The sequence below is a fragment of the Mustela lutreola genome, chromosome 15, assembly GCF_030435805.1.
Source record: "Mustela lutreola isolate mMusLut2 chromosome 15, mMusLut2.pri, whole genome shotgun sequence".
Taxonomy (NCBI): domain Eukaryota; kingdom Metazoa; phylum Chordata; class Mammalia; order Carnivora; family Mustelidae; genus Mustela; species Mustela lutreola.
The window spans coordinates 1,246,151-1,273,968 of NC_081304.1; the positions used below are offsets into that span (position 1 = coordinate 1,246,151).

Genomic DNA, 27,818 nt, shown 5'->3' on the forward strand with positions numbered 1-27,818 from the left:
TTTAAAGATTTTATTTATTTGACATGGAGGGAGAGAGAGCGTGCGTGCACGCACAAGAAGGGGAGCAGCAGAGGGAGCCCAGTGCGGGGCTTGATCCCAGGACCCTGGGATCATGACCTGAGCTGAAGGCAGACACTTAACAACTGAGCCACTCAGGTGTCCCTCATCCTGGCTTTTAGATGGAATTATTTTCTACACTGGGTTCTTGATAAATTAAGGGTGGTTCTGTTGATTGTGACTCGTAGAGCAGCACCCCTCATCCCCTGGCCTTCACCCGCTGGTGTTTTATGGAGGTCACCCCATGGGGGTGGATGCCGGATGGTTCTGGTCTTGTTATTTGTGGTGGGAGAGGAGGGGCCCGTGACAGCTAGGGACTGTAGGTGTCTGTTTCGTGCAGTGTTGACAGGCCACAGTTCAGTCCTTGCTGTTTTCTAAAGAAGAAATAGGAGTATATCTCCATGTGATGCTGTAAAACTTGACAGGCCGGCTCTCTTTTCCTAGGACACCTATTTCCTGAGTTCGGAAGAATGTATCACTGCAGGAGACTTCCAGAATAAGCACCCTAACATATGTCGACTCTCTCCAGACGGACATTTCGGCTCCAAGTTCGTCACTGCGGTGGCTACAGGTATGCGCTCTGGTCCTCTTTTGGTAGAGTTTCATTCTGAATTTAGCTACTAGAGATTTTCTTAATGTGCCCTGGAACACGGATTCCTCTTTCTGTTTTATGGTAAAAATCCTGAACTCGCTGCATCACCCGCAAAACCACTAGAATCGGGCTCAGTATAGCCCCTCCCTCATCCACTCACGTTCTAAGTCGAAGTCAGCTTGATTCTGGATCTTAGCTCGGGGCTGCCTTTGCCCTTTCCAGTAACTGAAGACAACTTTCTGGCTCTGTAGGAGGAAAGGATTTACTGTTTGCTCCTTATTTTTGATATTATGAGTGGGAGTCCTTTTAAGATCATTTCTGAGTGTGTGTGTGTGTGGGGAGAGAGGACACTGTTTTGGATTCCATGTCATGTACGTTATAAATACATCGTAAAAAATTGTGGCCTGTAAGAAGGTGCCATCAAGTCATTCATAATACGCTTGGCCTGTTATCTTAGAAAAACACCGATTGTAGGACTTTACAATTTAAAAAGAAGAGGAATTTTCAACTCGGAGAACCAACTTGTGAAATAATTGTCTATTTGCTATTTTTTTTAAAGTAAACCCTAACTTGGATCCTGTGAGGACCTGGTTTCTGCTCCCGCTGAGCCGGTCGCCGTCCCTCCCCAGGTCGCAGGAAACCCCCCCCCCCCCAGTTTAACACTAGTCCGCAGGGAGCCCAGACACGTTAGTAAGTGACTGGATCCCCTCTCAGTGCCGTCGAGGGGACTGTCGTGAGAACCAGGAAGAGAAACACCGCCTGAATTCACAAGACCCGTTCGGACGGTCGGTCCCTTTCGATCGGAAACGCGCGCACTTCTGAGGCGGGAGAGGCGGCGGCCTCATCTCTCCTGGGCCCGTGTGAAGCCAGCGCGTCGGTCGGTTTTCCTGACACCACTGTCGGGCCCAGTACTTACCACTGGGTGGGAGTGTTGACCAGGGTTCCGAGAAAGTAGTTCCTCGGTGTGGGGTCATTCTCTGAGGACAGCTGGGGAGAGCAGCTTGGCCTGGACGTTGGGGAGGGGACAGGGAGGAGCGCTTGTCGCGGCGTTTGGAATTCGCTGCATCTGCTCTGTACCTGACCGAGGGTACAGGTACAGAGCAGCCCAGGAGGCACATGTTCTGGGTACGGTTGTTGAGACTGGCGGTTCTCAAACCTGTCAGACACCCCCTTCGGAAACCCCCTCGTTCTGGATGTGCCCTTTACTGTCTGGAGAGGGAAACTCACAGATGACACACCTCCCTACTCGTGTGAATGTAGCAGCGGAACAGGGGGGCCACCCAGCCGCAGCACAGAGCAGCCTGCTTCCGCTCACCAGGGCCTGGGGACTGAAGCCCACTGGGACAGACAGGCCGCCCAGAGCGGCCAGCTGCGTGCCGGCCTCCCTGGGGCCAGTGCCAGGCTTTCCTGAGACGCTCATCGAGCCTCCGGGAATCTTTGAGCTCAACATGCCTCCTTCCGTCCGTCAGCTTGGTATCTCCTAGAGACTTCACCGCAGATTCAAACTGTGCACTGGTGTTTGTGCTCACGTAGGAAAAATGGCTGATTCTTCTTCTTTGTTGTAAAGATTTGACTTATTAGAGAGCACTCATGAAGGAGAGGAGAAGCAGCCTCCCCGCTGACACAGGACTCGATCCCAGGACCCTGGGATCACAATCCTTTTTTGTTTTTGTTTTGTTTTGTTTTTTTAAAGATTTTATTTATTTATTTGACAGACAGAGATCATAAGTAGGCAGAGAGGCAGGCAGAGAGAGAGGGGGAAGCAGGCTCCCTGCTGGGCGGAGAGTCCGATGTGGGGCTCGATCCCAGGACCCTGAGATCACGACCTGAGCTGAAGGCAGAGGCTTTAATCCACTGAGCCACCCAGGCACCCCTTGTTTTTGTTTTAAAGATTTTTATTTATTAATTTAAGAGAGAGAGAGAGAGCCCAGGTAGGGGGAGTGGCAGGCAGAGGGAGAAGGAGAAACAGGCTGTGCACTGAGCATGGAGCCTGATGTGGGGCTCAGTCCCAGGACTCTGGGATTGTGACCCGAGCCGAAGGCAGACGCTTTGCTGAGCCACCCCAGGTGTCCCTAAAATACAGTTGATTCTAATCCGAGTTCACAAATGGGAGGTTTTGCCCATAAGAGCATGCAGGCACATTCAAGGTTGTGTGGGACGTGGAATGGTCCTTCGTTGTATGGGATTCCCCCAAACACAGTGTCGTCTGACCTCTTGCACTCCGGCTGGCAGCTCCCCTCCCACAGCCCTGGCCCAGGGCCCCGTCAGTGAGGGCAATCAAAAATTCCTTCCACGGATTCCAGAACTGCTGTCTTGGGTTGGGCTCGCATGGTAACCTAGACCTTTTAAGTACTTTGTCTGTGGGGAGTTACTCAGTCGGCCAAAGGAACTGGCATGTTTTTAGGATTATAAATAGTTTCTGCTTGGGGCTGCCCATACCGTCAGTCACTGATTCATACCTCTTGTTGGGAGGTTGGAGAGTGTAGATCATCTGTGAAGTTTTTCCTTCAGAATCGCCACTTCACTGAAAGGCTTCAGAACCACAGACAGTAATTAATTTACCGTAAGATGCGCCATGGGGGTCCCTGCATTTCTCTGCTGACGCCCCCCTCATGGAGGCCTGTGATGAGCTCAGGCTCGCAGTTCTCCTGGGCTCCCAGGGGCGGCCATCCACAGCGTCGCACATCTTGAACCTCCAGACAAAGTGTGCTGCCCCCTGTGTCAGTGGTTCTTGACCAGGAACGTGCCCCTGCCCCACGGAGCTATTTGAACTGTGCTTGCCGTGCCCCGTCCCTGAGTCCCTATGGGCTGGGAAGGAGCAGGCCTGCGTGTGTGGGGCCCGCTCCCAGGGGACTGACTGCCGCATCCGGGGTTTACGGCACTTCTGCAGGCGCCGCGCTCACAGCTCCCTGAGCTGCTGCGGGAGCCGCAGCCCCCCCCCCCCCCGGCCCCGCCTCTCCCTGCCAAGGGCAGCTCTAGCCTGAGACCTGTGGAGGAGGAGCTCGAAGGGTCCGGGGAAGGGGAGTGCATCATGGAGCCTACGTTTAAATTCCCTGCCCTGGAGCTGGCCTCTCTGTGTCTCGGCGGGCGGCCGCTCGCGTCTCTGGGCCCAGAGCATCCTCTCCCGAGGCGGCGTCCCAGGCCCCGCGGGCTTTCCTCGGCAGATTGACGATTTGAGAAGGGAGCAGTCCTGTTGCTAGCTTGTCCCACTGCCTCGACAGCCTGGCCAGCGTGGGGTTTCTGGAAAGGATAAACCCAGGACGGCTTGCTGTCCTGCTTCTCCGCCGGGAAACGGCGGCTTACGGTTCCTCTCACTGAATCGGCCTCTGGAGACTATCGATTTGGATTGATTTTGCTCTAAAAAAAAACATTATTAGAGAGAGAGAGAGAGAGAGCGCGAGGGACCACGTGTGGGGACGGGCAGAGGGGAAGAGAGCGAAATTCCAGCGGATTCCACGACCCTGAGATCATGACCTGAGCTGAAACCAAGAGTCAGACACTTCCCTGACTGAGCCACTCAGGGACTCCCGCTGGTTTGTTGTTTTTTTTTTTTTTTAAACCAGCCTTCAATTTTACAACTACTGTTTTCTGTTTTTCTCTATTTTTCAAAGGCCAAGTGTTTTTCTCTTATGATCCATCACACTTTAATGCTAAATCTAAAAGCCAGGGCAGGAGTGCCTGGGGGGCTCAGTTGTTAAGCGTCTGCCTTCGGCTCAGGTCATGATTCCAGGGTCCTGGGATGGGGCCCTGCATCAGGCTCTCTGCTTGGCAGGAGGCCTGCTTCTCCCTCTCCCACTTCCTCTGCTGTGTTCCCTCTCTCACGGTGTCTCTGTCAACTGAATAAGTAAAATCTCTTTAAAAAATAAAATAAAATAAAAGCCGGTGCAAATTTACAACACCTGAAGTCAAACCAGAGGCAGATGTACACTGGGAGGGGTGGGCGGCCTCACAGGATTCCTTCCTCGCGTCCCCTGCTCCTTCGCACCCAGTGTGCTCCTCTGTGGTGTGTGACACGTCCCTAACCCCAAGCACAGCAGAGAGAGGCCCCCTGCATCTGCGGCCTCAATGTTAGACAGTGGTCGTGGCCAGCTCCCCTGAGCACGTGAGGGCCAGAGACCCTGAGCTTGCTTGTCCAGTGAGTCTCTGGAGCCCGCTTGCGCTTCTGGAAGCCGGCCACGGTCGGTCCCCAGTGCGCGAAGCCGAGCAGAGGGCAGGCCCCTGGCTTGTCCCCTCTCATTCTCTGTTTGGCCCCCAGGTCTGGTTTCTGGTCCGTGTTGGAAAGCCAGAAGAAATGTCCATTCCCTGATCAGTGTTTTGTTTTTGTTAAAGAAATTCAAGTCGAGATGTGAGGTTTCCTTACTTCTGTCATGGCGGAGATGATGGCAGACGTTAGCATTGTCGGCGCAGGTGGCGGAGGAAGGCCGCCGTCCGCACCGTGGGGTCTTCCCTCTTCCAGAGGCTCGCGGCCGCTGTCCCCAGGGGGCCGCTGTCCTCTCAGGACCCCGTCTCAGCCAGGTGCCTGCTCTGTTGAACTTACTGGGTGGTTCCCTCTCGGCAGCTTTTGCCCTGTCCGTGTCCCTCATCTGAAGTCCCGTTGGAGCTTTTGTGGCGCGACGACAGAGCTTGGGGTGGAAGGCGCTCTGGACAGAGTCTGCAGCGCCCGGGTCGGTGCTGGAGATGGGGGGGCGGCCGTGGGGCGGCTGCGCGGCGGCTGCGGGGTAGAGGCCACGGCGCAGAGGCCGGCCACCTTTTCGCCATTTGTCCCGTCCACCTTTTCGCCATTTGTCCCGTCCATCGCCATCGCCCCGCTCTGTCCGCTGCAGAACAGAAGGTTGTTGGGACGTGGGGCTCCGCCTGCCACTCCGCCCCTGGTGCTCCGCCGCTCGGCGCACTGGCAGGGCTGGTGTCGGGTGCTGGCGGGGCCGCAGGCGTGTCCCCCCGCCCCGCCTCCCTGGCTGGGTGCTGAGGCCACTCGTCAGGTGGCCGTCGGATGCCTTCGAGCTCTTACCCAGGGCAGACTCCTGCGAGCTCATTTGTTCTGTGGGTCTGCGGGGACGAGTAACAGATAGACTTGACTCGAACCTCCTCTGGCGGCCTCCCTCCATGAAGGTCTCTCTCGCGCAGGTGGTCCCGACAACCAGGTCCACTTCGAAGGGTACCAGGTGTCCAATCAGTGCATGGCGCTGGTCCGCGACGAGTGCCTGCTGCCCTGCAAGGACGCCCCCGAGCTCGGCTACGCCAAGGAGTCCAGCAGCGAGCAGTACGTGCCCGACGTGTTCTATAAGGTGAGACGCCGCGGGCCACAGCCGTGGCTGGAGAGTGGTGCCAGCGCTGACCGGGCTGCGGCTCTGCGGCTCCGAGCGCGCCTCATGGGCGAGGTCCTTCCAGAGCGTGTGTGCGGCTTCTCTCCCGCAGCGGACGCGGGGCTGGGGCTGGGACGCGGGCTCGGCCGTTGCGGCACGGACGCCGGAAACGGTGTCTCATGAGTTCCCGTCTTACCCACGGTCCTAGGGAGGAGGCCGGGAGGTGTTCCAGGACCGTGTTTCGAATTCGGAGGGTGTCGGGTTCAGTATCTATTTGGTGTTTGGTTTCGGTGGGTTTGTCGTCGTCATCCTCCTCCGGGGACTCCATGTGTTCGGCTGCTTGAAGCTGTCCTGCCACTCGCTGATGGTCCGTCCACTTGGCTTCAGTCTGTGTGTGGTGGCGGTGTTTTTAAGATTTTGTGTATGTATTTGAGAGAAGAGAGAGAGACAGCAAGAGAGAGCAGAAGCAGAGGGAGAGGAGAAGCAGGCTCCCCGCTGAGCAGGGGACCCAACGCAGGGCTCGATCCCAGGACGCTGGGTCATGACTTGAGCCGAAGGCAGACGCTTCACTAACTGAGCCGCCCTGGCTTCTTGTCATTTTTTTTTTTTCTTTCTGTGCTTCATTTTGAGTAGTCTGCATCGCGGAGTTTTGCAGCCTGTACGTCCCGACTTGTGTGGTCCTGACTTGTGTGCGGTCTGGGCTGTGACCGCTGCTGGCCCTGGGCCCTTGTGGCCTGGGCGCTGAGGCTGTCACTGCCGCGGCCTTCACCCGGTGCTCACGTGTCTGCACTTGACCGCGAGCACATGTGCAGGATGGTTAAGATGAATGTCCCAGTGTCCCCATCTGTAGGTCAGTCTATCATTTCTGGGTCAGTTTTGATGGGTCGATTTGTTCCCTTCTGATGACGGTCTGTGCTCCTGGTGTTTCGAGACCCTTGTGTCCAGCACTTGGATCATCTGTGGGTTTGCAGCTATTGCCTGTTTTTCCTTTGTATTGTTTGTCTTTTCTTCAGGGGTTTGGGAAGTTTTTGGTATGTGCTGGTCATGGCATATTAAAAAGCCACAGGCCCGGGAGGACCTTGCCGCCAGAGCGGGCTGCCCCTTCCTCCGGTGGGGCCGTGGTGGATGGGCTGCCCGCTGCATCGGCGGGGTACTTAGCTGGGTCAGGTCCGACTCGCGTCTGTGGGACTCCGTCTGCTGCTGACTCACCTTTCCCTAGAGTGTAGCCTCCAGACTTTGCACTTTTGTCTCCTTGTCCCTGAAAGGCTGGGAGATTCATTGTTTGTCCTTAAGAAGTCTCGTGCAGTTTAAACACATGGACGTTCCGCCCCGTGTACCGCAGGAATTGTGCATCCTCCGACAGGGAGAGTGGCTGTGTGTTTGAAACCCCAGCCCTGTGCAGAGGGGTCTGTGTCTGCAGCAGTGGCCCCCACCAGGGAGGGACCTGGTACTCGCAGCCCGTCATGCTCTCTGCAGTGGGGAAGAGCCTCAGTGTCACTCGGCACTCCGTCTGGGTTTTCGCTGCCCAGCCCTGTGGTTTCCAGGCCTTCTGCCCACACTGCTTTGTGCCCGAGGTGTAGGCAAGCTCTAGAGATGCCGCAGGCTCACGTCCAGGCCACCAGGACGCGGATACGGCAATGCCGCGGGTCAGGTGCATTTGTTTCGTTTCCCGGTGCCGGCAGAAGCCCAGCGTGCAGTGGGAGGATGTCTGAGGAACCACGTGCCTTAACTTAAAAATACTTCACTGCCGAGAAATGCTACGCGTCATCTGAGCTTTCAGGATGTCCGTTTTTTGTCCTCGCTGTGGGCGACTGCTGACTGAGCGGTGCGGCTCCCGCGGAAGGCTGGCGTGGCCACGGCAGGCTCTTTCGCTGTGACGGTGGTGACGTTTGCTGCATCTCCCGTTCCTTTCACCACCGAGTCCTCTGTAGCATGGGGCGCTGAGGGCAGTGCACCCACTGGAGAGCTGCTTCCAGAATCAGTCCTCTCCAGCCCTGCTGCTCCCTCATCGGCCAGTCTACGGAATGTCAGAGATCACTGCTCACAGGCCACCCAGCGAGGGTAGTAACAAGGTGGACAGGACGCAGGAACCACCAGCATGTGGCCCAGAGACAGGAACCCGAAGTACGCACGTGCTGTTGTGAAAGTGGCACCGACGTGGCTACGTTCCACTGGCCGCACAAGCCTGCCGCCTGAGAATGCTCGTGCTCGAGAAGCCCCAGCAAGGCTGCGCGACCAGGGGCGCCTGCTCCAGGAGACCACAGGGCCGCTGCATGCCCCGCGCTGTGTGGGGCGGCCCCGCGCACGGCCGCGATCAAGGTTCCACCTGCGCCCTCCCTCGGTGGCTCCGCTCCGAGGCGGGTGCCCGAAGGCAGCCCCTGGGGATTCGGCGCTGTAGCCTTGCTGCCCTCACACCCACAGTTCTCCATGGCTTTTGTTTGCTTTATTTATTTTAAAGATTTTATTTATGTATTTGACAGAGATCACAAGTAGGCAGAGAGGCAGGCAGAAGGGGAGGAGGAAGCAGGCTCCCTGCTGAGCAGAGAGCCCGATGCGGGGCTGGATCCCAGGACCCTGAGATCATGACCTGAGCCTAAGGCAGAGGCTCAACCCATGGAGCCACCCAGGTGCCCCATATATATATATATATTTTTAAAGATTTTATTTATTTATCAGAGAGAGAGAGGGGGAGAGAGCGAGCACAGGCAGACAGAATGGCAGGCAGAGGCAGAGGGAGAAGCAGGCTCCCCGCCGAGCAAGGAGCCTGATGTGGGACTCGATCCCAGGACGCTGGGATCATGACCTGAGCCGAAGGCAGCTGCTTAACCAACTGAGCCACCCAGGAGTCCCTATTTTTTTATTTTTTAAAGATGTTATTTACTTATTTGACAGAGACAGTGAGAGAGGGAACATAAGCAGGGGGAGGAGGAAGCAGACTCCTCACTGAGCAGAGAGCCCAATGCGGGGCTCGACCCCAGGACTCTGGGATCATGACCTAAGGTGAAAACAGTTGCTTCATGGACTGAGCCACCCAGGCGCCCCTCTAACAGCTTTTAAAATGCAGCTGGTAGGGCGCCTGGGTGGCTTAGGTCAGGATCCCAGGGTCCTGGGTTGAGCCCTGAGTCCGCGAGTCTGGCTTCCGTGTAGTGAGGGGCCTGTTTGTCTGTCTCCTTCAGCCCCTCCCCAGGCTAGTGCACATGCGTGGGCGCGTGCGGTCTCTCAAATAAATAAAATCCTACGAAAGGAAAAAGAGGCAGTTATCAGTGCTATAGAAGTCCTAGGGAGCCCCTCTGACAGGCTCATCATTCTTTGGTTTTTCTTACTCCTACCGCTTGTGCGTCTCCTTATGTACCCCTGTGTCGGCGTGTTGCAGTGGGGCCGGCAGGGTGTGCGGCCGCCCCTCACGTTCTCGCGCTGCGCCCCTGGCAGTGAAGAGTCTGAGCGTGTTTGTTTCCACCGATGGGAAGCTGCTCCCCTTGCTGGGGCCACCGGTGGTCTGCAGGGTTTTGCTTCTGTGAGTCGCTCAGCTGTCAAGCTCTGGTCCCCGAATCCTGGTGGCGTGTGCGAACACCTTTAGGTCCTGGAAGGCGGGAAGGCGCCAAGGCGTGGGACTGGGAGGCGGTGGGACCTGGGGGTTTCTTCCCACTAGGTGCCAGCAGTCAGGGAGTGTCCCATGTTCCCATGCCCTCACCCTCACAGGGTATGGTCACGTGGTGCCTTTTTCACGGACTTCAATCAATAATCAGGTTAAATATTCTTTTTTTTTTTTTTAAGATTTTATTTATGTATTTGACAGAGAAAGATCACAAGTAGGCAGAGAAGCAGGCAGAGAGAAAGGAGGAAGCAGACTCCCCGCTGAGCAGAGAGCCGGATGCGGGACTCAGTCCCAGGACCCTGAGATCATGACCCGAGCCAAAGGCAGCGGCTTAACCCACTGAGCCACCCAGGCGCCCCCAATCAGGCTAAATATTCTTTTAAAGGTTTATTTATTTGAGGGAGGGACTGGAGGGAGAGGGAGAGAGAATCCCAAGCAGACTCCGCCTCCAAGTTGGAACCCCATTCGGGGCTTGATCCCAGGGCCCTGAGACCGTGACCTGAGCTGGATGCTCAGCCGACTCTGCCACCCAGGTGCCCCTCGAGGCAGGTGTTTGAGTGGCGTTTCTGAGGTGTGACTCACGTCCAGTACGATTCACCCATGTTCACGGGCCCGCGTCTGATTTTAGAACACTTTCGGCCCCCAAACGGAGACCCTGCGCACCTTCGCCGCCCGTCCCAGGCCTCCTGGCGCCCATGCATCCGCTTCTGTCTGTGCAAGTGCCTGACGCGATCACGCCCCGTGGGCTCCGCTGTGACGGGTCTGTTTGCCACTTTCCTGAAGTCTTTGGGTCTAGCTACGTCTGTGGCCGTGTCTTCAGTCTGTCTTCTGGACATCATTTGGTGCCGAGGATGCCGGACTCCCGGGGTGGGCTGGATGCCCAGAAGCCGAGAGGCTTTGGGCCTCGCCCTGGAGAAGAACTTTTGAAGCTGGGGATGACCCCCTCGTAACAAAGGATTCACTTCCTCACCTGTCAGGAAAGTAGAGGCCGGGTGGCGGCTCGGAACTGCATCGTCTGTGTTAATGGCTGACGGGCAGGGGCCACCGGGAGGCGGGACGGGGCAGCAAGCGGGGGTCACCCAGCCGCGCTCAAGTGCTGCCTCCTGGCCCCTGCTCGGCTCTGTCCCTTCTGACTCTGGCTCAGCACCGCGGCTGCGGCTGAAGGTGCTACAGGGTCCGCGGGAGTCCTGGGGCGGCCCGGCAGACGCCTGAGGTGTGCTCACGTCAAATGCTCTCTGCAAAGGCCTGCGGTGCCCAGGACATTGGCTCTGCTGCTCTGGCCCCTTCCAGAATGCCCCTTCCAGACTGCCGCGGCTGAGCAACTGCGTACTGGGCCGCCTCTCAGGTCTGGGCCTAAGAGAACTCATGGGGAGGGCCTGCCCCTTACCAGGGAACAGGAGCGAGCAAGAGGCCCCTAGCCCCTGTGTAGGGCTCCCTCTCCTCTTCCTCCCCCGTCCCCTATGGTGTGTGTTTAGTTACTTATTTTTATTTCTTTTTTAAAAGATTTTATTTATTTGACAGAGAGAAACAGCGAGAGGGAACACAAGCAGGGGGAGTGGGAGAGGGAGAAGCAGGCTTCCCGCCAAGCAGGGAGCCTGATGTGGGACTCGATCCCAGGACCCTGGGATCATGACCTGAGCCGAAGGCAAACACTTAACGACTGAGCCCCCCAGGCGCCCCGTCCCATGTTGGTTAATAAACCGTCAGCCTCGATGGCACAGACCTCGCCCTTAGCCCCTGTGTGTGGAGCAGGTCCTTCAGTTTTAAACCGTAACTAAATGTTCGCACGAGACCGCACCGCGCTGGGATTCCATATGGAGAATCGGAGCGTTTGTTACTGGCCTGCCTTAAAGTTCGTACTATACAAAGTGCATTTGCGCTGTGATGTTTTATCATGAAGAATCGGTGTTTTGACTCATTTGTAGGACTGAGGCTGCTGTTTTGAGCATTTGGACAGTAACTTCATTTAACCCTTTTTAGGAAAGCTGGTGGGTCTGTGGGTGACAGCAGCACCTGCTGTCCTCATTGAAGAGCTTGGTGTGTCCTGCATTGGAGCTTCCTCACCCAGGCTCTCTGCGCCTTTAGCGCTGGTGCTGACCCCTGGCCCCGCCCCCGCACAAGAAGCCCTTCCGTGCATGAGATGATCGAATATGTCCCTGTGGATTAATCAGACTGCCATCTGTTTCTCTTTTTTTTTTTTTTTTTTAAAGATTTTATTTATTTATTTGACAGAGAGAAATCACAAGTAGATGGAGAGGCAGGCAGAGAGAGAGCGAGAGAGGGAAGCAGGCTCTCTGCTGAGCAGAGAGCCCGATGCGGGACTCGATCCTAGGACCCTAAGATCATGACCTGAGCCGAAGGCAGCGGCTTAACCCACTGAGCCACCCAGGCGCCCCCTGTTTCTCTTTTTGAAGTTCTTGAAATTAAATACCAAATAGGAAAGATTATTTATAAAATGGGTTTAAGAAATAAAACATCACAGGGCGCCTGGGTGGCTCAGTGGGTTAAAGCCTCTGCCTTCGGCTCAGGTCATGATCCCAGGGTCCTGGGATCGAGCCCCGCATCGGGCTCTCTGCTCGGCGGGGAGCCTGCTTCCTCCTCTCTCTCTGCCTGCCTCTCTGCCTACTTGTGATCTCTGTCTGTCCAATGAATAAATAAAACCTTTAAAAAAAAGAAAAAAAGAAAAAAAACATCACATAATACCAAGTCTCCAACCTAGAGTTTAAGGACCAGAACATTCCTGAAGCCCACCTCCTCTTTCTCTAAAGGGGACCACTGTGCTGTTGAGCTACGACTTCCTGTTTCTCTCCCTAGCTGTTCCCCCGTGTTTGTTTTCCTAAACCAGGCGACTTGCTGCCCCCCTACCTCCACTTTGTGCAGGTGTCAGCCGCCCCTCGGACTTCACGTGCTCCGTCGTTGTGTTGCAAGGATTTCATTGCCTCTTTTCTGCACTGAGTTCCCCTGCAAATGTGACGGTGCCGCACCTGTTCGGGTCCCCCGGTGTCTCTCAGGGCCTAGGGTCGTCTGTGTCGGGGTCCTGCCAGTCAGTTACCTGTCAGGTTGTTCCTAGGTCCTTTATTATCTCTGTGTAACGTAAATAGTGTTTTTTTAAAATGACGTTTTCAAACTGTTTTTTGGCAACTTTGCTGTCTGTTATGTACACGTGTGTTCTTCTGGGTTTTCGCGCGCGTGAGCGCGTCGTGCAGGGATGGGGGATGGCAGCTGTCTTTCTCTCCCTGCTCACCTCGGCTCCCGCGGGTAGGCCTTCCAGAACCGTGCCCACTGACCAGCTCCGTCGCTTATTTTTAGCTGTAAAGGAAGTGCTTTGCTCTGAGTGTGCGAGGCCGTGTTGGGTGATTCCCTTCATCACGTTGGAGATGTGCGTCTTCCGTGTCTTGTCAGTTTCTGGCACTGAAGAAGTGAGCTCCCTTTTTTTTTTTTTTTTAAAGATTTTATTTATTTGCCAGGGAGAGCGTACAAGAGGGGAGAGGGGTAGGGAGATTCAGCAAACTCCTCGCTGAGCTGGGAGCCCAACGCAGGATTCGATCCCAGGACCCGGAGACGACAGCCTGAGCTGAAGCCGGACACTTAGCCCGCTGAGCCACCCCCCTGTTGTCGCGGAGCTTGTGCTGTTGCGCTAGGCATGCTGTGGTTTTCTGGGACTGCGTGCTCCCCTGTTGGAGCAGGCTAGCAGTGCTTCCTGTAGTTTTTTATAGCCTTGTGGGATTTGAGACAATCATTTCTCAGACGTTTTGGGAAAACCAGTTTGAGCAAAGAGACATCTGAAGGCAAACATGGAAGTAATCCTCCTGGTCCTCCTGTGGGCTGTGGCTAGGCTGAGAGTCAGCCTTGCAAATGGGATGCGCCCCGAGGTTCATCGAAGGCTACCTGTCATGTCGTCTGTGAGAGCAAGGCCGGGACACTCTCTAAAAGTTCAGTGATGGGGCACCAAGTTAGAGTACACCTCGGGGGTAGGATATTACGTGGTCACTGAAGTTGTGTGCTTGAAAATTACTCAGAGATCTGGGATACAAAGATACAAACGTAGTGATTCGAAGCGGCACCTGCACCCCAGGATTTATAGCAGCGAAGCCCCGTAGCCAGATGTCCATTGGCGGACGGAAGGGTGGAGAAGACGTGGTATAGCTGCGCGCTGGACTACTATGCGCCATCAGCCAGACGAAATCTTGCCGTTTGCAAAGACGCAGGTGGAACTAGAGGCTGTTAGGCTGAGCGAAGTCAGTCAGAGAAAGACCGTCATCACGTGATCTTACTGACAACCAGGAGTCTGAGAAACGAGACAGAGCAGCCAAGGGGAAGGGAAGGAAAAACAAAACAAGACGAAATCAGGGGGAGACAAACCATAAGAGACCCTCAGCTACGGGAAACAGACCGAGGGTGGCTGGAGGGCCAGGGCTGGGGGCCTGGGGCACTGGGTCACGGGCGCTGAGCGGGACACGGGATGCGATGAGTGCTGGGTGTTGTGAGCAGCCGACGCGTCACTGACCTCTGTCCCTGAAACTAATAGTTCACTCGGTGTAAATTAATTGAATTTAAGCTAAAAAAAGGTCTGGGATAAAACTCATAATGTAAAAGCATACATACACCTGCGTATGCAGCGCAGAGATAGGCGTGTGGAGGCGTATGTGCACTCCGCTGTGCATGTGTATGGAGGATGGGCCTACAGAGCTTGGGGGTCCTTGGGAGGGGGGTCGGTGCTTGTCCACAGCTCTGGAGTCTATGTCCTTCTGGGTCCTGTGCAGCCAGAAAAGCATGGCAGGGGAGAGGGGGTGAGATGTCGCCTAGAGACGCCGTGACACTGGAGAAGGAGCGGACAGGAGGGCTGCAGTGACAGCTGGGGCCTGCTGTTTGTAAAGGTGCTTTTCCCGAGTCAGCATTTGGCGTGGGTTATCTCAGGGGAATGCGGAGGGGAGGGGACTGTGGCTTCTCCTCTCTCTCTCTGCTGCTTTGCTCTACACGTGGGTTCCTTTTATAATTTAGAGCAAGAGTTTTCTGCGTTTGTGGTCGCACACTTGATCCCTGCGGAAAGATATGAGGAAGGCCTGGTGAGCGTAAGCCCTGTGTGCATCTGGCATACCTCCTCTTCTTTCCTGTTGTTTTCGGTCAGTTGTGTAAATGGTGATTGGAGAGATCGTGAGTACACTGCTGAAGATGTGGCTGAACCGTAGCGTGTTTGACGACTGACAGCCACTGCGGCTTTGTCCCTGGGTTTGGGGAGGCTCCTGGCGCGCGTCGGTGCCCCCACGCTTGGGGGTGGCCGAGTGCGTAGCTGGGAGAGTGGGGTGTACTCGGAGGTGGGTGTGCAGGGGTGGTGTGTGGTGTTCGGGGCTGTGGCCTGGCTGCAGTAACCGGGGCATAAAGTGGAGAGGAGCGTCCAGGGCCAGAAGGGCCATCAGCGCGGACAGGTGGGCCGCAGCAGACTGACTGTGCCCCCTCAGTGTGCCAGGCGACACCTGGAAGCCAAGCAGAGAAAGCGTTTCCTTGTCCCGTGGCGCTGACAAGTCGAGAATGGGGTGCTGCCAGTTCTTTCAAGAGAAGAGTCACACAGTAGGTATTCCATTTGCCTTTTTTTTTCTTTTTTAAAGATTTTTCAAAATGTATTTGACACAGAGAGAGTGAGGGAGGGAGAGGCAGGCAGAGCAGGCAGAGGTGACGCAGACTCCCTACTGAGCAGGGAGCCCAGTGCGGGGCTCGATCCCAGGACCTTGAGGTCATGACCTGCGCCAAAGGCAGCCGCTCAACCCACTGAGCCACCCGGGCGCCCCGCATTTGCCTTTTCCAAGCAAGATGGCGCTCCGGTCAGTGGCGCTTGCCCTTGTCCTGGGACGAGCACGGAGCTCCCTGGACGGCTCCGCGGTAACATGGCGGTGGTGCCGTGGTCTGCAGACATGGCCGAGGCAGGGGCCGGGGCACCGGGGACCTCAGCCCCTGCCTCTCCCTGTGGAAATGAAACCGCTGACACTTCGTCAGCTCCCACCCTGGGAATTAAGAGGCCTCCTCTCCCAGCCCGACATCTGCTGACGCCCGTAAAAAGTAATTGCTTTTGAGATGCTGTGTAGGGGTGGGGACTGGCTGGCAGAAATGTCGGTGTGGAGGCAGTGGGGAGAGATAGAAGTTACCTGTTTTCCCCCTGGGGAACAGAGAGGGATACAACACCTTTATTTTCTTGGGGAGCAGAAAGGTACAATTGGGTAGTTAAATTTGAAAGAGAATAGCATGACACAGAAAAAAGAGAGAGGGGTATTTAACAAGAACATTCCCTAGAGGGGAAGATTAAAGCGAACAGGTGCTGGAAGAATGTTTCTGCATATTAGAGCTTAATTAGATTGGAAGATGAATTCCAGATGGGCTAATTATGTGTGAGTTGTTGCAGGTTGTTTCTGGTAGGGGCAAGGCGTATTTTTGGAAGTGGTGATTTAGTTGGATTGGATTGGACTCCTGCCTCCTACCGCATCTCCTCCACTGGGCAACTGCCGCTTCGGGGGCCCCAGGACCCACCCAGCCGGCCCATGTGTCGGGCTGCCCCCGTCCAAGCCGGTAGAGCCTGAGAAAGCTGGGCCCAGCCTGATGGCCGCAGAAAGCCGCGCAGGGCGGCCACCTGTCACACGGACTGGAAAGTGATTCCGATTTCAAAGGAAGCAGACAGACAAAGCAGTGTGTCGTTTCCCAGGAATGCGTCCCTTGATGGGGACGCGTAATGCTGCCTGTGCGGCTAGCTGGTTAGCAGATTCGGACCGCTTTCTGGGAGAGCAGAGGAGCAGGTTCTGGTTGGCAGCTCCCTCACGTTGTGAGTCAAGGACAGGCCCGGAAGGCACGGGCACACAGATGTATTGCAGACCGGGAATCTTAATTTCTAAACAAAAGAGTCTGGGCCAGATAGGACCTCTGGACTTGCTGTTGGGATGATGGACTTGCTTCAACTTAGGAACGCCTGTGAAGGTTGTTTCGAAAGACGGTGTGCGTCTCTGCGGTGCCCGGCGGGATGGGTTGTGCCGCGGCAGCCCGGCGGTGGCCTGTGAGCCTCGGGGGGTCTGCGCGGCATCCATTGGTCTGAGGGCTTTAATAAATGTAAACTTTTATGGAAGGCCCCATAATTGGGAGTTATGGATGTATAATTTATATATGACTCCGTGAATGATTTATATGATGTTAAGTGATGATTTAGATAGAAAATATGACCCCCTCTCACAGAATCTTTAATGAAAAGTGTGGGTTCTTATGAATTTATTTCTAGAGCTCTGTTTGAACTCAGCATGTTTGACATAAATCAGATATAATTGTCACTTTATGATTAATGAACATATGCTGGCCGTTTTCCCCCATAATTAAACTTTATGTTCTGTGCATCTGACAAAGCAAAACAAGTTCAGACTTTGACAGATTGGTGGTGGGGGTTTCCCGCCTGCGCGCGCGCGCGTGTGTGTGTGTGTGCGCGCGCGCGCGTGCGTGCGCTCATTTGCGTACTATTTGTTTTCCTGACATTCGGGATGAAGTCGGGCTTCAGGAGTGCGCGTGGGATCGCTGGCTCAGACCCAAGACCGAGGGGAGGGCGCGCGGGTGGGAGGCAGCGGGTGGGTGTAGTGGGCGGCAGCGGGCGGAGCCCTGGGCGGGAGAGTGTGCTGGGTCAGCTGCTGGCTCCCAGTGGACACGCCCCATTAGCCCGGAGCACGGCCGCCGCGCTGAGCCTTGGGAAGTGACAGCAGGTGGCTTTGTGGCAAAAACACGCACAGCTCCCCTCTGCCTTCCCTGCACTTCAGCGAGACTTAGAATCGTTGAGAAGGTCGGACAGCAAGTCTGCGAAAGACGAAGCGCGTCTCTGGTCGGCACACCTTCCCTCACCCTGCTCACTTCTGTTTCCCGTTTCAGGACATAGACAAGTTCGGCAATGAGATCACCCAGCTGGCCCGGCCCCTGCCCGTGGAGTATCTGATCATAGACGTAAGTGTGCGGCACTCACCACCACCCTGGGCATCCAGATGCAGGCCGGGTGTGAGTGGTGGTGGCTTGGACAGTTGCCCCCTGCTTGGCCCGGGACAGGCACCCTGGAAGTAGATGCATCATTGAGCTCCTGTCATCCCTGAAGAGTGGGCGATTCTAGGGGCTTTTTCTTTAGTTTCAGTTTATCTCCTTAAAAACAACTTAGGGTTTACCTTCTTCCAAACTAAAGTGCAGGACCACGAACCTGGTCAGGCAGCCTCTGCAGGTCAGCATGTGCAGGTCCGACCCTGGTCACAGCTCATCTGCCAGAGCCGGGCTCGCAGTGGGGCAGCCGCGACGGTCTTTGAGTGAAGTGCTTGTGTGCTCGCTTGCAGGGAGCTGCAGGTGCCCAGCGGGCAGCTGGCTGCGAGGCCCCGTCCCAGTCTCGTCTCCTTTCTGGAGGCTTGCTCTGCTCATGGAGGTGCGGCCCCGGGCCAGAGGGTGGCAGCGGGTTCCAGCGTGAATGCAGCACATTTGCAGAAGTCAGCTCTGTCCCACGGGGACGGGCGGCTGCTCATTTCCTAACTGTGACCTGCCAGGTTCTCTCCGGGCCACGTTTGGGCTCAGGAAGGGCACATGATTCAGGCTGTAAAATATCTTCGCGTTTGGAGCAACGGGTCCCCGGGAGCCAAGCCCATCGGTGCGCCATTCCAGTTGGCAGCTTCTGAGAACATATTTCTTACCTCGGCCGTGAAGGCATCTGTGTTTTAGACTACCCAGGGTGTAATTAAGATGAAAACAGATTGATGGAACGTGCACTTAGGAGGAGTCGGCGTGATTTAAAGGCAGCTTTCTGAGGTCTTCTCTCCCCGTGGCCTCCCCACCCCTTTCTTTTTACAAAAGAGCCGAGTTCTTGCTTAGTGTGCTGTGTCAGTAGAGTTTGGTCGTGAAGTAACATCCCGCCTCGTGACAGCCACGCTCTCCGTTGCGGAACGAGAGCAGGTGTCCGGCCCGGTGTGCTCAGCCCCTCGTCGAGCCTCGTGAGCAGGCTCCGGCAGGAGAAGGCGTGAGCCGCTGTCCCTGGGCAGCTGTGGTGGTGCGGTTGGGGGTGTCTGGGCATCGGCTACATGACCTGAGACAGGCTTGGGGGCTGTGGTTTAGGTGCCGGGCGCCCTGCATCGCTCTGTGGGGTCTGCGGCAGTCACAGACTGCCTGGTGAACTCTCGCTGTCCTGCGTGAAGGGGAGGTTACCGGCCGGGCAGAGACGTCTCTTAGTTCCACACCGATTGCCCGCTGGGTATCTGCTGCTGCTGGCCCCCGCCGAGTCTGCCTTCCTGGAGTGGAGGTGCCGTGCCGTCCACAGGCTTTGCCTCCCTGGCACGGGTCGCTCTCCCGCCCTCTGTGGAACCGTGGCAGCCGCTGGCCCCGGTAAGGGCATGTGCGTCTGAGCCTCGGTGGCTGCTGGCTCCCGGGAGCGGCTCTGGCTCTAAAGGAACAGGCAGAGGCTTAGGCTCTGTGGCTGATAGAGGCCATGCGGCCGTACAGGCATGGTGGCCGGAGTCTGCGGGCTGCACGGTCTCGTCAGTAAACACCAGCGGGAGCGGCGCCTGGCTACAGCCTCAGTCGCTGGAGTGTGTGACTCGATCTCGGGGTTGTGAGTTCAAGCTCCACACTGGGTGCAGAAAGGACTTAAAAATAACACCTTTAGAAGAGCTGCGGGGTCAGGTCTCCCAACGCCGCTGCTGGCTCAGCCGTCCCCCAGCGCGCTGGTGCAGTTACCCAGATCTGGGGCCAGGCGGCCCAAAGCGGCCCGCGGCCGTCGCTGATGCAGAGAACAGACTGGGACAACACGTCTTCACTCCTACGCATAGTCCCAGAGGAACCAGAATAGCTCTGCTAAGTGTGGACGAGGTGTGATCTGCTGGCGCTAGTGTCCTGTCGGAGAGGAGAGGCTGTGTCAGCCCAGGGCTGTTTGACAGCTCACGCTTGGGTGCCTCTGTGGGGAGGCGCGTCTGCCGGGGAGCGCAGACCTGTACCCGCATCGGTTCTTGCACACTTGCCACTGCCCCTGTGGTTTCTGTTGATGCAGTGTTCGATGTAAAACGCCTTCTCTTGTTCCTAAAGCGCGTCTGAGCCAGATGAAGGGCTTAGGTGCCCCTTTGGACTCAAGCTCTTGACCGCAGCCCGTCTGCGGGGAGAGCAGGCGTGCCCTGTGCCGCACATCAGAAGCGTGGCTTCTCTTGCTGCGTCCACGTGGTGGGGCCGGATGTCCCAAGGGGCCTCAGCAGGTTCTCTGGAGGTCGCTGCGTCTCCCAGACCGTCCCGGCTGACCTGAGAGTTCTGGCCTCATCCGTCGTGTCCCCACTGCTCACCCTCCGGCTCCTCCCCGGGCGAGGGCCTCTGTGGGAGCGGCTCGGCCAACGGAGCCCCGAGTTAGGTGTTGCAGAGGCCCGCACACTCGGACGGCCTGTGGATGGCCCCGTCCTCGAGCGTGTGAACAGTGATCTTTCTGTTGGCTTCCGGGACCAGTGTCAAGGCATTCGTTGCGGGTGTCATTCACGGGGGACCGTGGCGTCCAGTGGGGAACAGGACTCTGAGGCCGGAGCTCGGGGAGGGTACCGCACTCGGGGCTGCCCTCACCCCTACTTGCAGCACGATTTATCAAGGCTTGTGTGTTTGTTCGCTAGATCACAACAACCTTCCCCAAGGACCCAGTCCATACTTTCTCCATTTCACAAAGTCCGTTTCCTATTGAAAACCGGGATGTCCTGGGTGAGACACAGGTAAGCTTATCTTTACAGACGTGATTTAATGTGACTCCTGCTTGTTTATCTAGTGTCAGTGATGTTTTTCTAGAAAGTACCAAGCTTTCAAACTCTCCTGATTGATTCTTGTTGACGAAGCCCAGCTAGGACGTTTTCTGACACTCACTTGGTCACCGTGACATCCTCTTCAGGCCGGGGCTGACAGATAACCGCAGCGGCAAACCCCCATAAGGCCTCGGGGCTGTGGATCTGCCAATGGGCTGTTCTCAGCTGACGTCTTCCTTCCTCAAATGTGTTTGTCACTTGTGTCCTCTGCCAACAACTTCTTTAGTGTTTGTTCGTTAACAAGCATCATCTCCTTGTGGAGACGTGGCACCTCGATGTTTGATTTGGCTTCCCACCCTGTCCCCTTCTGCGTGGTTTCTTTTTCTTTTTTTAAGATCTTATGTGTTTATTTGATAGAGAGAAACACAGTGAGAGAGGGAACAGGAGCAGGAGGAGAGAGGGAGGGAGAAGCAGGCTCCCCGATGGCAGGGAGCCTGATGCAGGGTTTGTCCCAGGACCCTGGGATCATGATCTGAGCCGAAGGCAGACACTTAACAATGAAGTCCCCGAGGCACCCACTTGCTGCTGCATTTCTCATGCGTGGTCTGGGCCGTGTGGGCCTCGTGCGGCCTGGCCACCTGGGCTTTCCAGCACGCAGTGCGGATCCCACGCAGCACGTCCTTTGTGGTGGGCCCTGCTCTCGGCTGCCCACTTGCCTTAGGCTGCCGCACGGGCCGTCTTGGACACACATTTCGTCTTAGGTTCTAGTTGTTATAGGCGTTGCAGGAAAGAGTAGAGAGTCCTTGGGAAGTGTGGTGCGCTCTGACGCTTTGCTCTCTTCACGGCCCCTCTGTCGGGGCCTTGGGGTGCTTGTAGAAGTGCAGAGCCGCTCACTTCCTGGGCGGGGCTCTTGACCTCCTGGGTTAGTTTTGCGGAAGGTGGGTGTGTTCCGTCTTCCCCAACACACACACCCGTTCACACACATCAGCAGCACAGCGGGACAGCGGGTGCACACAGGTTTTCTAGCCCCAGAGTGAGGCCTTCTCACAGCCCACTCTGCTCCTGGAGCGGCGGGAGCATTTTGGGGCTTTCTAAGTGTGTCTGCAGCCGGCCCAGCTTTACCTACACCCTCTCTCACACACACACACACGTCCATGAGTCACACGTGTGGAGAGCACCTTCCTGGAGGACAGGCCAGAGCACATGTTGTAGCCGCGTGTCCCTCTGGCCCGGGTCCCCGTTGGTGCTTGAGAAGCAACTGGAGAGAGATGTGTGTCCGCACTCTGCATCCAGCCGGGACTCAGGAGGGGACAGATGGCTCTCTGGGCTCAGCACGGGGGCTGTCCTGGGACGCTCGTGCTCACTTGCTTCCTTCTGCCCCGCCCCTGTAGGACTTCCACAGTTTGGCCACCTATCTGTCCCAGAATACCTCATCCGTGTTCCTGGACACCATCTCGGATTTCCACCTCCTGCTGTTTCTGGTCACCAATGAGGTCATGCCCCTGCAGGTACAGGCCTGAGTGTGTGGCCACTGCGCCCCTGGCTTTGGTGGGCCCCGGGTGGGGGTTCCCTGTAGAGAGATGCTGCCTTTCCTCACAGGTCAGAGCAGGGCTGCGGAGCTGGGTCGAAGTCCTTCCTGTGTCCTGTGGGCAGTGGATCTTCCGAGAGGCTTACTGATAGGAGATGGAGTTTGCACTGAAACCGCTTCCTTCAGTGTCTGTCCCCAGGATCAGGACGGTTGCATTTGTTTCAGTTCATAGGGAGCTCGGAGCCCTCCGGCGCGGGCTGGCAGCACTCCCGCGATGCACAGAGCTGCCTGCGGGCTGAGCGCCACAGCCTCTGCTGCTTTCCCATCGCTTCCCTCCTGAATCCGCCTCTGTTTTACCGCCGCAGCGCAGCAGGCTGGCTGCTGTCCGGGCCCCGAGTGCTCGGCTGCAGAGTTGGCGTTTTTAAGATGCGCCGTTGGGGAGAAGAGGACAGGTGTCACTGACAGTGGCTGTCCCCGAGCCGTGTGGGGGCCGCTGGTCCAGCCAGGACGCTCTCACTTTGTGCCTTTTTTTCCTGCCTGAGACCCAAGGAGGCAGCAGAGAGAGGGAAATGACTTCTTTCTGAGCATCTGGCTCGACACGTTCCTTGAAGGTGACCGAATCGAGGGGAGAGGCCCCTCCGTCCCCGCTGTGGCCCTGCGCCGGCGGCCTGTGCCTGTTCTCACATCCCGCTGGGTTTAGCTGCCGTCTGTGTTTCGTCCCCAGACTACCCACTTTTGGCGTCTGACATCAGGCATCCTGAGGCTTCCGTCTGGCTTCACCTGCCTTGTTAAGCCCAGAGGGTGGCCCCTCGGCCCCAGTGCAGCTGCTGCCCGTCCAGTGGGACAGGCGACTGGCACCTGGGCTCTTCACACTAGGCCTCCGCACCGGTGGCCGCACACTGACAGTCACCTGGTAGAAAACGTGTTCTGGGGAGCCCCTGACAGCCCCCGAAGGCCTAGTTTCTCATTAGATAAACTCTTTTAATTCCCTGCACTTTGACCGTGGAGGCCGAGCACCTAGAGGCGTGGTGGCGAGCATGGAGAGCCTGCAGGGAGAGCGTGAGGCGGACGACGGGCCCCGGGAGCGCAGGCCCTGTCCGTGCCCCCGGCCCGCAGGATACGAGACGCGAGCACTGGTGCTTGGTGTTGAGCACACAGGTCTGCTCGCGACAGCCGCACGGAATGGCTATCTGGGAAGAACTCAGCTCTAAAATTTAGCACTTGGTTTTGTAGACCGAAGGGTGTGGCGTTTGGTGTTTCAAGGGGATGGTCTGTGAGGTTCTTCACTTGCTTGTGAGGCATGTGTGCTGCTGCGGGAAGGGGAGACTCCGTCCCGGCGTGTGGCGCACGGGGCTCACGTTTGGCCTCTTGCAGGACAGCATCAGCTTGCTGCTGGAGGCCGTGAGGACTGGGAACGAGGAGCTCGCCCAGACGTGGAAGAAGTCTGAGCAGTGGGCCACCATCGAGCAGCTGTGCAGTGAGTGTCCTCCCCTTCCTCGGCCCTGAGGGTCCTGCCCTCGCATCCCACCGCTGGAGCGCAGGGAGCCAGACGCGTGCTCTGCAGCGCCTCTCGGACCCCAGACGCGTTCCGGTGGTGGTGTGGGCAGCCCTTCAGGGACACACACTTTCTCACTGCTGCGCCAGGCGTGCTCTCGAGGCCACACAGGTCTGTGGGCACAGCTCTGCAGCTTCGTGGACGTGGAGGGTACGCCAGTCCTCCGGCGTCATAGGGGCAATTTGAACGTCCTTGTTTTAGGGAAACAGAAACCTTACGTTCGCCGCAGCACCAAAAAGTCAGAAACCTTTGGTCTCCTCAGGCTTTTCTTTCCCTTCTTTGTACTGGCCCTCAGAGCGTCCGTGAAGGGTAGTGAGGACGAACCGTACAGAGTAGACCGCCCGGGACGCCGAGTCCCCTCGCTGCCCAAATGGAGCCGTCGTCCTCAGTCCCAGGAGCTCCAGGTGGCAGGCTGCTGGCGCGGCCCCTTTCCCTGTGGCTTTGAGAAATACTGCAATGCCCTCTTCAGGCAGCTTTAAAAATACATATAAAACATGTTTACACCATTTTGTCAAACTAGTGAGTTCGATGCTAGAGCCAGAATTAGCCAAGGAAAACCTCGGTGCAGCCTAAGCCGCGAGGGAGCCGAGGGGACACGTCGTTCTCTCGTGAGGGTGCCAGTCCCCCAGGGCCTGTGGTCTGAAGCGCCTCGGTGTTGGTTGTGCTTCGGGTCACGTTTTCCTTTCTGCACGGCTGCCGGCCGGGCGGTCATGGGGCTGGCTGACGTGCCGCGTGCTCTCGCCCTCGCGTTCTGCGGGGCTGTCCGTTCTAACGCAGCGGACTGGTCGTGGCCACCCAGTTTCCTAAGAGGAAGACCCACAACCTCACGTCCTCGGGTGGCCAGGGGTGCGGTGCGCCCCGTGCCGCCGCCTCTCTGCAGAGACGCCGGCTGCAGCAGTGCAGGCTGAAGGGCGCTGGGCCCTGGCCAGGACTTACAGGTCCCTGTGCTAGACCCCAGAATTAAGCATCCTGTGTCAGCTGCACTTGGATTAAAAAGAACCTGGTGACGTAGACTGCTGATGCAAAGAGAGCAGCGTCCGAGAGCAGGACGTGGGACTTACCTCGGCAAGAGCCCCGCACACCTTCGTCCCCCTGCACGCACCGCTGACCGCGTGAGAGCTGCCGGCGGCCTTGTAGAAACAGCCACTTCCTCTCGGGTCCAGGAAGCCGGCTCCTGGGCTTTTCCCTGAGACGTGAAAAGAGGCCCACGCGGAGATGTGTGCAGGCGTGTTGGTGGCAGCTGTGCCGCTGACGGCTCCAAACCACCAGCCACCCTGATGGGCAGCCAGAGGCGGTGCTCTTGCCGGGCACCCATGCTCCTCCCGGCACGCCTGAGGGCGGCGCTAGGGCTTAGCTGCTCAGGCTTGCACAGCAGCTCTGCGCAGGCGTGTGTGTGCGTGGGGGGCCCCCGCGTGGTCCGAGAGCCCCATCTGTCCGTGCCTGTGGCTGCCCGTCCTCGAGCTGCCTTGTCCTCGGCCACACCGTAAGGTAGAGCTCTCGGGAGTGGGAGCCACGAATGGCAGCCAACAGCCTCTCTTCCCGTCCCGCAGGCACCGTCGGAGTGCAGCTTCCGGGCCTCCAGGAGTACGGAGCCGTCGGGGGCTCCACGCACGCCGCCACGGCGGCCGTGTGGGCCTGTCAGCACTGCACCTTCATGAACCAGCCGGGCACCGGCCACTGCGAGATGTGTAGCCTCCCGAGGACCTAGGGGCCCGCCCAGCCCTCCCTGAAGCCGGGGTCATTGTCACCACGGCCCCATGGTGGGCAGCCCTGGAGGGCGGGGCAGGGTGGCTGCCCTCGGGTCACTGGCCCACAAAGCTTCTGAGCACCAGGCTAACCTGGAGGGAGAGCCATGCTGGTGCTCTGCGGGCGCACATCAGCCTCCTGATGGGGCGGCACGACGGTCCCCCCACACGCCTGGGGCCAGCCTCCAAGGTGGTGGAAGGACCTGGGCGCCCCGGAACCATCTCCCGGGGCTGGGGGGCAGAGAGGGCTGACTGCCGCCATCCGCTTTCTCTTCCCGTTCTCTTGGCTCTTGTTCTTCCCCTTCCCGTGGTTGTGGGTGGGAGCGTCGGCGTTCCCTGTGCTCTGGGCAGACCCTGCCTGTGAGGGCCGCCTTTTCCCCTGGCAGTGCCATCATCTGGCGGAATCACCGTGGGCCCAGGGTTGCTGGCCTCCCTTCTGCTTGACCTGCAGGTTAATTTGCTGCCCGCCCTCCTCGCTCTCACCCGACATCTAGGTGGGATTTTTCAAGTCTGCGTTGGTTTTAATAACAGTTATCAGTAACTTCTGCCCAGAAGACTTTTATTTATTTCTTTGTAAGGTAAAAACTACATACAAGGGGGACGGAGAGACCCTAGCTCCCACTTCCTTCCCTCCCCTAGTGAGTCCCTGGGAGGGGCTGCGGGGTGGACACGGGGTGGGCGAAGGTGGAGGGGACCGCACTCTGTTCTCGGAAGTAAACCTCAGTGCCTGAGACTGCCTGCCAAGCCACACGACTGCCGCAGCGGCACACCAGGTGGTCCAGCAGGAGGGCGGCGGTCGCTGCTGGCAAGCATCGGCCCCTGCGAAGGGCCAGGCCGGCCTGCGGTGAGCGGGGCTGCCTGGGACCCGGAGCTCCGGCCCCTTTTGCCTCGACCGCTGTTCTCCTCGTTGCTCTGTCCAGCCCTGGCCTCCTGCGCGGTGACCGAGCCGCTGCTGAGACCTGCGGGAGAGGGTAGGGGCCAGGCCAGTTGTGAGGGTCACTGGGACTGCTGTGGGGGTCCCAGGACAGAGGTCGTTTCAGGCCTTGTGCGTGTGCTCTGGGGTCCCCAGGGAGTCGTGGGCGGCACCCTGATGCCTCTTTGCCTTAATGAGAGTCGTGTCTGAGCTGCGGGGCACCCACAGGAGAGGCTGCCCAGACGTGGACTGTGTTGGGGACTCTGTGTCTCCGCCCTGGGGGTAGAGGGAGGCCTGCGTGGCCTGCCCTTACCTGTGGCACTACGGACAGAGAACGCTGTTCTCTGTGTATTAGACTGTGCCTGGCACCTGCAGGTTCACCGGTATCTTGTCTGCTCTGGGGGCCAGGGGCCGATCAGGGTGGGTCTGGCTTCAGCAGAGCCATCCGTTGTTGGGGGAGGGTGGGCCCCGCCGGTTTGTGGCAGCCGTCCCGGCTCTGAGCTCGGCGCCCTGCTGCCTGCTGAGGGGCTGTCCATGCCTCGTGGACCCCGTGTCGTGGGGTCCTTGCCATCCAGTGTGAGGCTGCGGAGGGGCGTGGTGGCCCCGGGCCCTGAGCTCGGCCGCTGTGTCCCCCAGGCCCCTGCTCCCCCAGTTCTTCTCCTTGTGTCACCTTCGCCCACCAAGCTGGTTCCCGTCTCTCTTCAGCCGGCATTCTCCCTCGACGATCCGGCAGATGCGTGATTCGTTTCCTTTCGTCTTTTAGCTGAAGGAAAAGCGCTGGGACTTCTCTGCTCCGAGTCACTCTGTTCAGTGACGCACTTGATTGTCCAGATAAACAGACTTGGAGCTCAGTGTGAGGGTGTGGGGGACACCCTGCCGGAGGCCTTGGCCATGGGCAGCTCAGCCACCTCCTCCTGCACAGGGAAGGGGGGGGTCCCCCAGCCCCACCTGCCTACTTGCCCTCGCGTGGACACACCCTCTCACCCCTGGGCAGGGGGTGACTGCGTGCTCAGCTGCCCAGGTGCACACAGCTGGCTGCCTCAGCCTCCAGACGGTCAGCCCCTGGTGCTGCCGCTCCGGCCTGCTGGGGGCTGCGGGGCTGCGTCCACTGGGTCTGCATTAGCGTTACTTGGACTCCGGTCCCACCATGAAGCCAATAAAACCCTGAAACGACTGCTGAGCTCCCAATTGTCTTTCCTGGGCCCAGAGACCTTCCCTGTGCGCCGTGTGTGTCTGCATCCGAGTCTGCTTTTTGTCCTGTGGCTTGACTTCGCTCCATACGTCACTGTCCTCGCTGACGTACCTGGACCGCTGCAGGATGGAGACCCCAGCGTGTCCTCAGGGTGGAGGGAGAGTGTAGCCTGCCTCGGGGGCTCTCCTGTCAGCCGTATGGCTGCTTCTGGGCCTGGCGGGGGCGTGGGGGAGGCAGGTGCTTGCAGCAGGTGAGGGACCCAGTCTGGCAGCCCCCAGACTGGACAGGTGTGGGGATGTAAGGCCTGGAGGGGACACGCTGCCTGTCCTGGATTACCTTGTCGATGGCAGCCAGAGGCATTCGCTCTTGGTGTTTGGGCACTGCCCTGTCTTGGTCTCAGGATGCATTGCTCCCTGGACAAGTACGCAAAATACAGCGCCTGCCGATGTCGGGGTCCCTGGGTGCCTCTCGCTGTGCCCCCAGGCCTGGCTGCTCCCAGCAGCGGTGCAGTGCGGTGCACGCTACTAACCATAGTCCCCAAGTTGGGGTGACTGCCACACTCGGCCTTTGGCACATCTCAGACCACTGGA

At 57.8% G+C, this 27,818-nt stretch overlaps 1 protein-coding gene across 2 annotated transcripts in view; it reads left to right on the forward strand.

Annotated features, from left to right (window-relative positions):
- Window positions 1-27,210, forward strand: part of NPLOC4 (NPL4 homolog, ubiquitin recognition factor) — a 54,727-nt gene extending 27,517 nt beyond the window's left edge. Inside the window, exons 11-17 of one of the 2 annotated variants that reach the window (XM_059148575.1) lie at window positions 502-628; window positions 5,774-5,934; window positions 17,435-17,506; window positions 20,173-20,268; window positions 21,687-21,803; window positions 23,198-23,300; window positions 24,929-27,210. In XM_059148575.1, coding sequence (XP_059004558.1) covers window positions 502-628; window positions 5,774-5,934; window positions 17,435-17,506; window positions 20,173-20,268; window positions 21,687-21,803; window positions 23,198-23,300; window positions 24,929-25,086 — 834 coding nt within the window. In that variant the 3' untranslated portion in view covers window positions 25,087-27,210. The other variant, XM_059148574.1, reaches the window with a different exon arrangement.
- The last annotated feature ends 608 nt before the right edge of the window (window positions 27,211-27,818 follow it).